Below are 15,976 nucleotides of genomic sequence, written 5' to 3' on the forward strand. Positions count from 1 at the left end.
AGGATCTTCTAAAAATCTCAGCTCATCTGGTAACATGTTCTATGTGGCAAGCCAAGCAGGACTTCTGAATAGCTCTCTTAGGCCCCACACCTCTTCCTTCATATTTATAACATATTTTATAATATATTTGTATTCAGTTTCTGAACTCTGCAGGAAAGTGCTACCTTAAGAGCTATGTCATTGGTGTGGTAGATCCACTCAAGATTTTATCTGAATATCCAGAATCATCACTGGGGTTGGTGTCACCCAGTGCAGTAACTCATGCTGTCACTCTTCCATTGACCTCCTGCCGTACCACACTGTACACAATCCCCAAAATTGTAATACATCGTTGAATGCAATGGCAATAGTTGTGAAATAAACAATTAGCAAAATTAAAATTATATCTTTAATACACAATATCACACACACAACGTAAATGTATTTACATATATGTAGTTTCATGTGGTTATGGTTAAAATTTAGTAAGATCTGGTGGTTTTTTAAAAGAAAAATTAAAAAGAATTTATTTTTAAAATAAAATTTTACATTTTATTATTATTATTATTATTTTTAAAAAGGAGCCTTACTCCACTCATCCCACTCAAAGGCATAATCACAAACACTGAACTTATTTGCAGGGGATAGGGATCAGCAATGTGGATAAATCCTTTAAAGTCTAAACTATAACCTGGATTAGATATACTGCCCCACTGACATGAAAACCACCAGACAACAATATTTAGGAATCTAACACGGCCATTTAACTTCGTTGATTAGCTAGACAATGGCCTGTTGCTCATTTATTTTTGATCCAGACCCTTCTTTTTCATTTGTACAGCACATTTGCTTCCACACCTCAACTCAAGGCAAAATTAGAGACGGACGGACGGACGGATGAGTATTTATAAACTGGATGTATCTGAAGATTCTCAAGCAGTGCACAGCATTCTTATAGTAGGCAGTATAAATGATACACCAAATAGGAAGAATGGGGGAATATTCACATGCTGCATGAAACTGATGGTGGATTGGACCCTACAAGGGAAGACTTTCCCCCTCAAAGAGAGAGATCTCACAGAGTTAATAGATCTCACCCTTTGAGTCTATCTACAGTGCATAGTTATAGCAGACTGATACCACTTTAATGGTCATGACTGCATCCCATGGACTCTTGGGATTTTCTGCTAGACAGCGATAGTGTTAAGGGAACATGCACTTGAGCTCTCTATAGTAGAGAATGATAAGTGTAGATGTTCTCATTGGCTAGATCTGCACTGAAAAAATAATCCAGTTTGACACCACTTTAACTGCCATGGCTCAATGCTATGGAATTCTGAGATTTGTAGTTTGTTGTGGCATCACAGCTCTCTGAGAGACTACAATTCCCCAAATTCCATAGCTCTGACTCATGGCAATTAAAGAGGTGTCAAACTAGATAATTTTTGCACTGCAGATGCAGCCTTTGAAAGAAAGTAACAGTACAAATGGTGGTAGTAGTTCTGAAGAGTCACAACTGCACACAATCAGATGAAGGCGGGGTTATTTCTTCATTGGCATTGTCATGTCCTCACATTATTTAAAGACAGATTACACAGGTAAGCTATAAGACCCAATGGCTCTGTGCCTCTAGCCAAGGACAGAAAAGGCTGCTTTGGGGACTGTCTAGTTGGCACTGTCACCCTGCAAATCTGCCATCTAAATGGCTGCATATTAAGTTAACATTGACTTGTTTCAGACAAAAGGATAGAACTCACAGCTTCCTGTCCTCTAGAAGATGAGTGCTCTATCCATTGTTGAGATAGAATAAGATTTTTTTCTTTCTCCATCAATGACCTCAGATTAGTTCGAGAGTGTTCCCTACCTCTTTGAAAGATCTGGGGGTGCAGAGAAGAGGAAGAATCTGCCTTACCAAAGGTGTCCATTCCATTGGTAGACAGACACTACTGGATACAACCCTAGGGCAACTAAAAGTATCTTCTGAAGAGATAAAGATGTCTAAGGTGACAAATCAAGAAATGATAAACTGGCTGAGCTGTAGTAAAAGACAAGCCTTAAGAAAGAACTGAATGCAATTTGTGAATGAATGGGAGAGAAATACAGAGTAAGCCTTCCTTGTATACACTTGTTTATCCAGCTAAAAGATACCAGTGGAATAATATGCTACAAAAAAAGCAAGGCTGACAGATCTCAGAAACCATCCCCTGAGTATAGTTAAACAACCCCCTGCTTTCCTTACCATGCTGCCAAAAATAACAATCACCATTGTTCTCTTTTATTTCTCCCTATAAAGCATCCTTGTAGAAGATATGTCTGCAGAATCACATGCAATAAAGAGCAATGTCAAAAATAAATGTAGAGACTGAACATAAATAAAACTAGCATAATGGAATTCCCTTGGTGCAAACCCAAATATTTATCTCAACACATACTTGTATATCTGCCTGGATTAGCGATGGGAAGGGACATTTCAGGAGTGGGGGATATGTATGTTTATGGAAGAAACCTTATTTTAACTCTGGGTTTGAGCAAGGATGTGAACATTTCAAGTCTCAGTTTTGCTAGGCTTCTTCAAATTTCCACTACATTTTCTTCTCCTTACAAGATTTTGAATCAGGTAGCAAAACTGTTTTCTCCCAGTGCTGAAATTTATAATCTTCCGCTCCCTTATATGTGGAAAGATCTATGCATTTCCCCTATTGACTAATGCATGTTTGCACATATTTCTTTAATCATATACATTTGAGCCATTTTCATTTCAAAATCCTCTGTGCATACTCTGTTTCTTCAGCACACATTATAAACCTTGTAAATGTACAAATTCTCAAAGCAAAGTGCATTTCTGCTTTTGAGATGTATGAAAAGGCTGTTTTTCTTGATAATGTTCAAGTCATTCCACGATTGCATCTTTGCTACATTTGATGCAAATTCAACAAGGCAATGGATAATGTTTACATCAGCTTTCCCTAACCTGGTGCCCTCCAAGTGTGACCTGACATGTGACATGGCTGGGGCTGATGAAAGTGGGAGGGTCTCAGTTTGGGACACAGTAGCAGAGGAGTGCCGTGATGCTGCCCGCTATGCAGTGGGGCACAACATCACACCAGCATGCCCTCACTCCGCCTTGATGCCGGCCTTTATAGCTGATCTGCCGAGGCTGTTGGAAGCAGTGTCCCCAAGTTTCAGCCACTTTCCATCTAGACAATACTGTTTGTTATATAGTGCTGGGACAAAATATAACTCTCAGTAAATGCATTGGTCCCCCCTTCCTCTTTTACTCTTTCATCCCAGCCTATCAGCACAAAAATGCCCAATACTCTTTTTCAGTGAGGCAAAGTAGCAGAGCCCTAATATACTTTTGTTGTCAATAGGTTCATCTATGAGGGAGTTAAGGTGTTCAAATGGATCTGATGGATCTCTGATGTGGGGGTATTTTTCATTGCAAATGATAACAATGTGCAGCTACTGGTGGATTCAGGCCTGGAAGAATTTTTGCAAACTGACATCTGAATGATACCATTTGCAGTTGAGGTTAAACATAACAGTACTCTGCTCCATATGCTAAGCCAAAGTGACCAAAACAAAACCACTGGAAAATGGAAAATGAATGCACACTTTGATAAGACCCAGTGCTGGATTTATGCACAAGTTAACAGGAACCAGCATGGTGTCGTCGTCTGAGTGCTGGACAAGGACTCTAAGAGACAGGGGTTCAAATTCCCATTCAGATATGGAAATCTCATTGGGGCTGCTTCCACACTGCAAAATTAGTACAGGATGATACTGCTTTATCTGACATGGCTTCATCCTATGGAATCCTGGGATTTGAAGTTTGTTGTGGCACTAGAGCGCTCCGGCAGAGAAAAATAAATATGTCACAAAACTACAAATCCCAGAATCCCATAGCATTGATCCATGGCAATTAAAATGGTGTCAAACTGAATTAATTCTTGGTAACTTTAGGCAACTCACACTCTGTCAGCCACAGAGGAAGGAAATGGTAAAACTCTGAATAAATTTTGCCAAGAAAAATCTAGGAAAGGGTTGCCATAAGCCAAAGTCAACTTGGAGGCACTTAAGAAGTAAACTTCAGTTTAGGGCCCCATATTATGTGGGGCCTTTGTACACAATTTTTAAAGGTTCTAGCTGAGATTCTGTACCAGGGGATGTATACGCCTCATGTAACTATCCTCTGTAGCTATGTCTTCTGATGCTACCACTTACAAAATCTATGATATAAGCCACACAGTTTCCCAATACAACCATTTATGAGTTGTGAAGTCGAAGGCTTTCATGGCCGGCATCCATGGTTTTTTGTGGGTTTTTCGGGCTATGTGGCCATGTTCTAGAACATTTTCTTCCTGACATTTTGCCAGCATCTGTGGCTGGCATCTTTGCCTGGAAAAAGTTGGGTGTATATATACTGTGTGAGCCTGGGAATGCAGGAGTGAAAAAACCCACAAAAAAACATTTATGAGTTGTTGGAGAGCTGGGCAATCAGTAGTGACATGTTCAGCTATTTCCCTTTTGCTGGATGCTGTGATGGGCTGTCAAGATGTTGCATAGGCAATGTTGTTTTTTTTGTTGTTGTTGTTGTTTTTGTATGCCTTCAAGTTGTTTCCAATTTATGGTGGTCCTAAGGCTAACCTATCACTGGGCTTTCTTGACAGGTTTCTTCTGAGGGGGTTTACCATTGTCATCCTCTCAGGCTGAGACAATGTGATTTGCCCAAGGTCATCCAGTGGGTTTTCATGGTCGGGACAGGATTCAAACCCTGGTCTCCAGAGTCATGGGCTTAGCCAGGTGAATCTACTGAATGATCTTGGGCAAGTCACACTCTCTTCACCTCAAGAGGATGGCAATGGCAAATCTCCTCTGACGAAATTGCCCCAAAAAACCCATAATAAGCTTGCCTTATGGTCACCGCAGGTCATTAATGACTTGAAGATGCACAACAACAGCAACAGCAACAAAAGCACAGACTGAACATACTGTTTTGGAGAACTAATAATGTAACAAGCCTGTATATCCGCTAGAGGGAGCTTTGTCCCTGACAAATAGCAAGCATAAGGAATCCATCTCAATAGTTTTGTTTGGCTGTTTTCGGAAACAAACAGAAAGTAATCATGAAGCTTCTCCTCCCAAGCAATTATTATTTAACAGAAGATCTTCTCAGTAATGTGGAGATGGGCGACCTGCCCGGAATGCAATTCTCTAAAAGGCAGTGGCAGCTGCTGTCTCCAGTGTCAGTGGGGCAGTGGATCAGTTCTGGTTTTTAGTGGAAAAACTGAAGAAGCAGTTCAAAGTGCCGAATCCTATCCCCAAAATAGTTTCAGCACCTCAGATAGTTCATGTAAAGTTTGAACTAAAGCTTGGAACAGACTGAGGCAACAGTTGCATGTCCCTTTATGCTTTTTGACCAATATGTGTGTAGGTATATACATACATACATTTCACAAGTGTCTAATTTATATGCATAATAAATCATGAAGCATTTTCTTTTCTTTATGGTAATTTAAAAATCAAACAATGTATTAACCAAAAAATTATGATTGATCTTCAGGTTTGTCCTTATTCATTGACTGTTTTATTTCACATATCTTAGGTTCATTTTCTGCTAAACTTTTTCCATAATGTGTGATGGGAGAAAAAATCATTGTTTTTTAGAAGGAGCCACCAAAATTTGCAAATATCTTCATATTCTGTATGTACCACACTTGTGCATTTCTTTTCCCCCCCCAAAACAAAAACAAAACTTGGATGTGGAGGGAAATAAAGCTGGCAAACCGATTTATTAAGGACTGGGATTTAACTCTTAACTCTTCAAAACCTGGGCCTGACTCCCTCTGTGATCAGCCTGGTGCTGAATTTGGATTGCGCCTCTTCTCTTTTTAAGAAATAAAAGTTTTTAGACCATCACGTAACAACATGGGACTTTGTCTCATTTCATTCTGCCACTGTGAAATATGTGCTTTCTAGTTTTTTGTTCTGTTCCTACATTTGTAAACTACCACATCTTTACTATGGGATCAGGGACACAATAAACTAATTGCCAATCCAACCTTGGCTTCTGAAATGAACCCTTTTGCTATGCGATGACTTCAACTGACCTCATTCCCTGGTCTGATGAGAAACAATTCCAAAATCCTATCATTATTCAAAACGAGAGTAGATAAATTCAATCAATGAGATTTACATATGTCTTGACTCATCATTCGTGATTCCAATTACTCTAGCTGGGATCAGCTACTAGGATTTTGGCCAACATGTTTCAACCCTGTCAGAACATTTGCTTGCAAGATTGTGTTCTTGTTCTCCTTCTGTTGAAATAGAGAAAAGGATGACATTATACTTACTTCCTGCCATGGGAAGTCAGAGGGGTGCCCTTGAATGTCTATGGAATGCACAACTGCTATGGAGGATGATAAACAGATAGACAAATATGATTTAAATGCCTAATTTAGATGCCTAATTTAAGCTACATATAAAATGGTGTCTCTTATATAAAATGGCAAAAAAGGGTTGCTTTTGGAATTTATATTATTTTTCAATATTTTCAAGATGTAGATGGTTGAATCTATGGATTAAAAAATCCGTGGATACAGAGAACTCACTAAGTGTTTTTCTACTCTCTAGAACATAGATCTTGTATGAAAGAGAATGAGAAAGAGAGAGAGAGAGAATTCTTTGTCATTTCAATGGAATGGGATGGAATGCTTCTGTTGTTCTATTGTTCTAAATGCGGGTTGTCTTATGCCTTTCTTGAGAGATCATGTAATGTTCAAACTTGAAATGCTATAACTTCATAGAGACTTTCCATCTCCTGAGGGCTGCTCCCACAACTTATCCCCAGGGTTGGTGGATTTTTGGTTCTTCAGATGTTTCAGCCTACAACTCATCCCACCTGATGTGGCCAATGATTGAAGCTGTGAAGTTTGCAGTCCAAGAGATCTGGGAGCCCAAAGATTCCCTGCCCTTGGCTTACAGCATGGTCATGATGAACCACTGAGAACAGAGTGACCTGAAATTCAGGGAAATAACTCAGAATGTCACAAATAATAATAAAAAGGAGAGTTTCCTCTATTTGATTTCTTGCAAGGATCAGCAAAGCCAAGGCCCCCCAGGGAAAAGGAAAATGCCAAGGAGGTGATGCCACTCTTAACACTTTTGCCTCCTTCTTCCCTAGGAAATCTGGGAGGATAGAAAAAAGTGAAGATGGAGATGGCAGCAGGTGCTCCAGTGCTCAGGCATGTTTGCATACAGATGACTTGGAATGAAGCCTCTGTCATTTGCACCATTCACATAGTTCATGACCATTTCTTCCTTGGCATCATGCCTGGCCATCTCATCAAATGACAAAACTGTTACAAGTCTCACCATTCAACTGTTTTTCAAGAATCTGATATAGGGCTGGAAATGATACTCATTTTGATTTCAGTTGAGATTTTTTTTTTGTCTTGTTCTTCCTAGGTTTATAATTTCTAATGGCCTGTACCCTATCACACCAGAGAATCTTGGCTGTATACCTCGCCCCATCTGCCCTGTGGAATGATCTGGGTTGTAGAACATGGCCAAAAACATACGTAGTTCTCTTATGCATGTAGGAGATACATAGCATATGAGTTACTCAGGATTGCTGACAACAATTACATTTAAAACCGCAGCTCTGATCAACTTTACTGAGCATGTGCAGGTGATTCAATCATACTTAAGGAGTGTAAGGGTGTGTATCTGCGTGTGCATGTAAAATGGGAGAGGATTATTTTATGAGATCAGAAGATGAAAAATAATCCTGTGAACAATCTTTTCCATGAATTAAAATCAACATCCCCAATGAGTGCTTTTGCTAAGGCCTCAGAGTACCTAGCATTCAATCAGCACCACTAGGGAGAGGGGAAAGAGAGACAGAGGCTTTTCAAATGGAGACAGTGTCTCCCAATATCCATTAAGCACAGAAATATAATCCTTCAGTACAGGATCTTGTACAGAACAGTTATCTCAGTTGCTGTCTGCCTTGCTCTAGAGATAGCTCTGCAATCAATAGTACTCAAATTGATTTTTCCAGTGTGCTGCATTCCAGTAAAACACACACACACAAATAGATGATGGAGTAAGCCATTCCCTGCTGAAATGATTATTGGATGACATCTTGTGGAGGGCAGTGGAGTGCAAGTGGACCCAAAATAAACAGGGGTTGGGGGTTGGGAAGGGAAATCCTTATGCTTCCATTTCCAATTGCATGCTGGTGTTACATCAGTCTTATGATATCAAATAGAGGTAGTAAATACTGAATGGAGCATTTGTTTATTTATTTATTTATTGAGTATGTCGGGAACCCAGCTCAGTGGCAAAGCATTTAGAGCTGCAGCGAGCAAATTTCTTGCTGTTGTGATGGCTGTTGCCAAATCTTTGTAGCATTTGCTGAATCTGAGTTGCTAAAGTTTCCATTGAGATTGGATGACATCTGCAGCAGCAATCCATGATGCAGGAGGATGCTGGAGTGTCCTCCTGAACCACAGAACCCTGTAACACCATAGAAGGAAACTAATCCTCTCTTCCTCAAATGACAGGAAGGAAAAGAATACGGAAAAGGTTCAGTGGTATGGATAGTCGTGGGCTCTGCTGGTGTAATTGTGCAGCAGTGGGGGGGGGGGGGGAGAAGCCTAAAGGATGTGTATTGCCTATTCCTGATTTAGATGGTTTCAAATACAATTCTGAAGAAGATCCAGTTATTTGGTATGTATGTGTGGGGAAAGTGTACTCTTCCATACATTGTTGGACCACAGCTATCAGCATTGCTTACCACTGGATGTGCTGGCTAAGGCTGGTGGGGACTGCAGTTGAATAACAAGTGGAGGGTTATATGCACACTGGGTTAACAGGACCAGGAATGAATTCTGCCTCTGACTATGAAACCTCTTTCATTTTTCTTACTTAGATGAATATCTAATATTGAAGAACAACCACTGGTGAGCACTCTCTGGCTTTGGTCAGTCAACCAATTATGAATCAACATTAGCATTGTCTGGCCCACCATTCCTTAGCTTGCCTACAAGAAAATCACTGAGGCCTATTATTGTCAGAGGCCTTCCAAAAACCAATATATGCTAATCCACAGTAGTCCCCAGTGTCTTAAGCTTGTGACACTATAAAAATGGCTTGAATTATTTCTAAGAAACCCATGCTACCTCTTAGTAATCACACCATTCCCTACTTAGTGTGCACAGATTGACTATTTAACAGTCTGTTCTGGGACCTTGATACTGACGTCAGGCTGACCAGGTGGTAGTTACACAGGTCCTTTTTTTATTTTACCTATTTCTGTTATTTTCTGTTTACCTAACACAAGCAAATGGTGAAATCATGAGTCCCAAAGATAATTAGAGAGAGGGGGAGACACTGAGAGCCCAACATTGAGATAAAGAGATAGAAAGAGAGAGAGAGAGAGAGAGAGAGAGAGAGAGAGAGAGAGATTGATGGATTATCTAATCTAATAATTGATAACAACCTCTCTATTAGGGGTGTGTGTGTGTATTGAATTGTTCGGTGCATCCCTACCATATCCATTTCCTGTACTTTTACCTATATCATTTCATCTGTACTGTATATGATATGATTACACTGAACAGGCTTACAATTTTAAATAAACCAGAGCTAAACCCCAAGTTAATAATAACTAGATAGGTCTGGCTCACCTTTAAAACAGTGCTTTTCAACCTTTAGTCTTCCACATGTTTTGAACTTCAACTTCCAGAAGCCCTAGGCAGCATAGCCATTGGTGATGGATTCTGAGAGCTGAAGTCCGAAACAACTGGAGAACCAAAGTTTGAGAACTGGTGCCTTAAAATATGGATCTGGAAGGTCTACAAAGCATTGGCCACTGGGCACACTCCTTTCTATCATCTGTTTTCCCCTTGATGTTTTTTTCATTTTATTTTTCCTTTTAAAAGCCAAGACTCCAACTCCCTATGTTCTCCCTATGGCTTTCTGGTTATCCCTAGAAAATTTATTGGGCATATTCATCCCCATTGGGTCACAGTGAGGAACAAGATAACAATAGCAAGTATAGATCTGGTTTAAGGCCCATGTCAATCAGCTGAGAAATGGATCTGATTTTCACCCCAATATGTCAAGCAAGCTGCTTGATGATATGGAAATGTTTCTTTTTACACCATGTTATGACTGAGGGAATAAGACAGGAGCATGATAATGAACAGTACCTGGACAGTACCTTTCATAGCAGGAGGGGTATAGACGCTCTGCTTCCTCTGTTTGGGGGAGGCATTCTGTGACTAAAACAAATAAAAAGAATTAATGTTTTAGCACAACTTGGAGCGAAGATATAAAAGTTAATCAGGAAATTTCTAAGAAATCTACATTTTTCTCTATGTACATACATACTGAGCACATTATTTTTGCAGCTTAGTTACTAAACAGAGGGCCGGTACATACTGGTAGGAAGTGGCTTGGCAGCGGCGATACTAGCGGTTGGGAGTGCACATCAACAGCATGCTCCTGAGCCCTAGTACAGGCAGACTGTGGCATCATGACACCCTCCTGTCCATACAGGTGGGTGCCATGATGACACTGACAGCATGCAGCGTCCAGATGTCACTTCCAGGAAGTGATATCATGGCAGCGCCATTTCTCCTTTATGGCGCCGCAAAAAGAAGCTGCTTATAGTGGCATCTTTTTGGTAGCATGTCGGTACTGCGCGGTGTGGCTGCTGTGGCACAGAAAAGCAGGAAAGACAGGCAGCACAGAGCTGCCCGTCCGTACCGAGCCTTAGTTACTCATGCTGTTCTTCATTCGTGTTTTGTTCACCTATATTTTACAGCTGAGCTGAAATGTAGGATACTTGTATGAGAAATATTTGATTGCCACTGAAGCTTCCCTCTGACTGCTATGGATGAAATCAATGTTCATCCCTTCAGAGTAAGAATAATGTTGATCTAAGAAGCTTTGCTTCACTCATCTTGCAATTGGCTTTGTCATCATTGTAGAGTCAAATCTGATTGGCAACACAGTATTCAGATGTCATCAGTGCAAAGACATAGTCATGTTAGCTTGGAAAATCAGTATGCAAAAGGATCTTGTAGCATCCTTGAGACTAAGTGGCAAAAAAGATGGGCGGAAGGGGGGGGGGGCTTGAAGCTGCTCCTTCCAAAGATGGATTGGAGCGGCGGTGAACATACTCAGTGGCTCAATCCACCTTGAAGCCAGCCAAAAAAGGAGTGGCAAAATTCCTCTCCTTTTCCGGCCAGTTTTCCTGTCCTACCATGACCCCGTGGTGGCTTCATGATGGTCTGGCAATGTACAATGTATAAACATGGCACCACCAGAGTGTCATGAAGCCACCCATATCTGGGCAACCAGGCAGATTCAAGATGTTTGGGGAGGGGGGGTTGGCTTCTAAATGCCATGGCTCCAAGCCACCAGGAAGTTGGTTTTTAGAGCCAGGCTATTCCAGACCTTCCTGAAAGAAAGCAGCTGGTAGCATGAACTTTCGTAGACTTAGGCTTACTTCCTTTGCTTACTGATGTCATCAAGTTTTTCATGTGGTCCTTTTTCCCAGGAATAAGAAGGCACAACATACACAAAACAAGTTAAAATGAACAACACACCAGGAGACAAAACTGTCAGTGAACTTGGTCACCCAAGAAGAGTGGCAAAATATCTTGTCACATCCTCTGCATTATTGCCCATGAAAGCCCAGATTCTACTTTAGCACAGTTCTAGCATATTTCTTCCTTCTGTAAACTAATCTGTAGGCTATTAATGTTGAGAAATAAGTAATACAAGAAATATAATATTTTGCTATGGGGCTGCTTGAATTAGAAGATGCTTTACTTTATGGTTGAAACAATGAACTACCACATGTATTGGGCTAATGCCAAAATTGTATGTGATAGAGAGTGCCAACTATAGGTTTTCTTTCTATTTCTGAAGGGTTAGGAAAAAATTAATCTGAAGATAGTTTAAATGAAAGTGTTGTCTGAAACTGTATGAAGAAAAGATATAGAATCTGTAACTCAGAAATCTGAGAGCAAACTGGTTCTTTATAACACCAGAGTGCCACAACTTTAAAATAAAACTGCAGTCCTATGCACATGTTCTATGTGAGTCTCACTAAACTGTACTGAGTATTTCTGTTCTTCTGTGCCTTCAAGTCATTTCCAACTTATGGGGACCCTAAGATGAATCTATCATGGGGTTTTCTGGGTCTGAGAAAGGGTGACTTTTCCAAGGTCACCAAGTGGGTTTCAATGACCTAGTAAGGATTAAAACCCTGGTCTCCAGAGTAATACGCCAATGCTTAAGCCACTACACCACACTGGCTGCGCACAAAACTATGATATTATCTTTTATTGTGAGCAATCATTATTTTAAAAGGTGCCTTCACCAGAGATCAATTTGGTGGTATCCTTAAAATCTATCTAGTTATAGATTAATGTGAAATAGTAAACGTTCAGACTATTTTTAAATCTGAAAAATAGTCTTTCTCATTTTCTCTGGGTTTTATTTTCTGTTACATATATAAACAGTTTATTTTTAACATACCTAGTCTAATCAATGGGTTCTGGGCAGAACTATAAGTCTTTGTATAATAATAAAGTGGTTCATAATATTTTATGGTAATGGATGGAAAGAGGGAATTTATGAATAAATTATTGGGTAAAGTTAGAGAGTGCTGATTATATTTATTGCATGGTGGGATGTTGCTCTTGACTACTCAGTGTTTTTCAATGCTTGGAGCTAAATCTGAAAGGGAAAAAAAATCAGTACTGGACATAGCTATTTCAGGCAATGGTGGTGTGTCTGATTTTCTAAAGAAGACTAAAGAGAGTTGGAACACAGATAAAGATATACAGAAATGGAAGGAAATCATCTTAGTTAGGGGTGCCTATCACTGTGTCAAGGGCCTCCATTTCTGAGCCAAGATAGATTGGCATGGGGTGTGTGTGGCTTTGTTGCCTAATGTTTACACAGTAGACAATTAGCATGAAGATTAAAAAGACAGAATGAAAGGAAAGCATTTTATGATAAACAGAAGGAAGATTTCTGGGTGCAGGAAAAAAGTGAGAAAGAAAACATTTCAAAGAAAGGGTTTTACAACCATAAACATGCAGAACTTGAAGCCACCTCACTTCAGATCTTTAACGTCTCTAATTCTTGCTTACTACAGAACAATATAATAACATTTGAGTAAACATAGGTGGAAGCAAGTGTAATTACCTGAATCCTAGTGCCTCACACAAAGCACAGGAATTGGAGAAAGCTTCATAAAATGTGCCCTGGGATTAGGAAATGGGGCCTGGTACAGACTGCCGGAAAGCGGTGATCTGGGGGCGATTTTAGGGCTTGGGAGTGTGGAGCGACCGCATGCTCCTAAACCCTACTATGCACCGCTGGTGCCATCATGGCTCAGCTCGATCCACATGGGGGCTGCCATGATGATGCAGTTGTGCACGAGTGCGCCATTGGTGCACTCATGGCAGCCGCCACACAGACTAAAAAGAATCTGCTTTCAGCGAGTTCTTTTTAATCCTGACGTAGGCTATTTGCTTGCTGCAACCTCTGTCAGGAGTAAAAACAGGTGGCTCCAGTCCACCCTTTCGGGGCAGTCTGTCGAGGCCCTGAGTCTCATAATCTCACTCACTTTCTTTCTTCTTTCCTTCAGCTTCAGTGTGCTTAAAGAAATGAAATTTAAACAGATAGCATTTCTGGAAACAATGTGTTTGTCTTTCTGTGTCATGAAGAGCTAATAAATCTTTGTGTGCAGTCCAGTATCAGTTCAGGTTGCTCTGGAGGGAAGTTTGCTTTACTGCTAAAAGGTATCATATCTGGTCTGGTGAGCTTACATTTGTCAGAATTCACTGGACATCCCTCATGCATATAAGAATTGTCTACTATCAGGAAAAACCCACACTCCTGTATATACATGTGAGTCCCTACACAGAGTGTGCATTTAAGACTAGACAGCAGTGATTCCCAAACTTTGGTCCTCCAGGTATTTTGGACTTCAACTCCCAAAAAGCCCCGCTAGGTTGATCAAAGGGCAGGAATTCTGGGAACTGAAGTCCCAAATAATTCTGGAATAACAAAGTTTGGACTAGAGCCACTCATAGGTTGCGCCACCCAGGTCTACTCCTAAAGATACCCTAAATATAATTTTAAGTAATTAAATAAAATAGCATGAAGAGATGTATCAAGAAGCCTCCTCTGAGGGCAAAAACATATCCTGATCAATTAAATTAACCAATTGCAAATAATGCAGAGATGGAGAAATTTTACCTGCCTTCAGGAGAGACTGAAACGAGCTAAGATGTATTATGTAGAGACTCACACCTGTGAGTGAGTGTTTGGAGATCATAAAACTAACATTTTTCAATTAATTATATTTTGCATCATATTAGCAATTCTCTCACTACACACTAGTATATCCTACAAGAGCATTTAGGAAGTATTTTTAATTATACAACAGTACAATACAAACAGTGATGCTATAGCAATTTAAAACTTTAAAGTGTAATTAACTTACATCATCTTGGGAGTTGTTGTTCATTCTTTTTTCATCTATTTCTATAGAACAGAGAAAAGGCAATTAGAGATGTCTGCCATGAAATAAACTTCACTGAATTCAATAGGGCAAATGCCCCAGTGTTGTTTGTTACTTTTGTGTCCTCCCTTTCCTCCAATAAGCCACATATGGCTCTTTTCCTCACCACAACCTTGTGAGGTAGGTCAGACTGAGAGACAGTGACAAACCCTTTGGGATGGTCTGTATAGCCCCATAGTTTCTCAGATAATCATTTAAGGCTTTAAGAAGGGTGTTTTTTAAAAAACCTTCTTGTAAAGCAGGGATGGGAATCTTGCAGCCTTTCACATGCTGTTTGATGGCAGTTTCCAACAGCTCTAGCCAGTATGATATAGAAAGCTGGGGATTTTAATCTAACAACATCTGGACAGTAGCATGATTCCCACCTCTATTCTAAATATATTACCCTACATTTAAAATGTCCAATGGAGATCTCTATCTCTCTCATACACGCACACCAATGATGACTTCAGAATTTATGCTTTTCTGCCTCTTCAGGTATAATGATTATTCAGGCCACATAGCTCTATTTTTTAAAACAAACAAACAAACAAACAACCATGATTTCAAATCACATTTTTCTCACTTGTTTTTTTGAATAACTATCCATCTGACAGTGGTGGTGGGGGTTGTGTGCCCTCAAGTCATTTCTGACCTATGGTGACCATAAGGTGAACGTATCATGGGGTCTTCTTGGCAATACTAGTTCAGTGGGATTTTTCCCTTGCCTTCTTCTGGAGGCTGAGAGAATGTGACTTGCACAAGGTCACCCAGTGGGGTTCCATGGGAGTCCTAGTCCAATACTCAAACCGCTAAACCACACAAATCATTTACTTGACTTGTTAACTCCCATTTGTCCCGTGGTCAAGCTTTCTTAATTAGTTAGCAATTATCAAATAGATTAAATAGTTTATCCACAAATAAAATGTTTTACTGCGGGAAACTGTAAGTTAATTTACAATGTAGAGTTCATAGATCTACTTCTTTCTGCAGCCTTGCAAATACCATGCATTGAAAAATGCTAGCCATATTCTGTTTATCAGTGAATGGACAATGTATCATCATTGCTTAGAAGTGATTTACAATGCTTAGAATTATTTGACTGGGCAAGCTACTTTGATCTCAAGAAATAACAATATTATATACATTGGAATACATTAAACTATAAAAGAGTTGCAATCAGATATGAGACGAAACTTTTCCCACTTGATGAGAGTGACATCCTTTCCTGGTGAGGAGTGGGATATCCTGGAGGGTACAAAATATCATTCTGCATCTGGAGAATTGTCCATTTATTCCTGTCGTCCACTTCCTCTTTTTAAATATTTATTAATCCTGAAAACAAATGTCCACTTCTACCATGAGTTGATTTTTTTTCTTGAAAAAATTTATTACTTA

General features: G+C 39.9%; 1 protein-coding gene across 1 annotated transcript in view; it reads right to left on the bottom strand.

Moving 5' to 3' along the window:
* PPP1R1C (protein phosphatase 1 regulatory inhibitor subunit 1C) overlaps nucleotides 1–15,976 on the bottom strand; it is a 47,769-nt gene that overhangs the window by 9,144 nt on the left and 22,649 nt on the right. Inside the window, exons 4-5 of the mRNA XM_089523253.1 lie at nucleotides 14,522–14,562; nucleotides 10,211–10,271 (exon numbers count right to left, since the gene is read on the bottom strand). Of these exons, the coding sequence (XP_089379379.1) occupies nucleotides 10,211–10,271; nucleotides 14,522–14,562 (102 nt within the window). The remainder of the gene's footprint in view (nucleotides 1–10,210; nucleotides 10,272–14,521; nucleotides 14,563–15,976) is intronic.

This window comes from Sceloporus occidentalis, unplaced genomic scaffold (genome assembly GCF_023333645.1).
Source record: "Sceloporus occidentalis isolate IW3139 unplaced genomic scaffold, rSceOcc1.0.p SCAF_4, whole genome shotgun sequence".
Taxonomy (NCBI): Eukaryota; Metazoa; Chordata; class Lepidosauria; order Squamata; family Phrynosomatidae; genus Sceloporus; species Sceloporus occidentalis.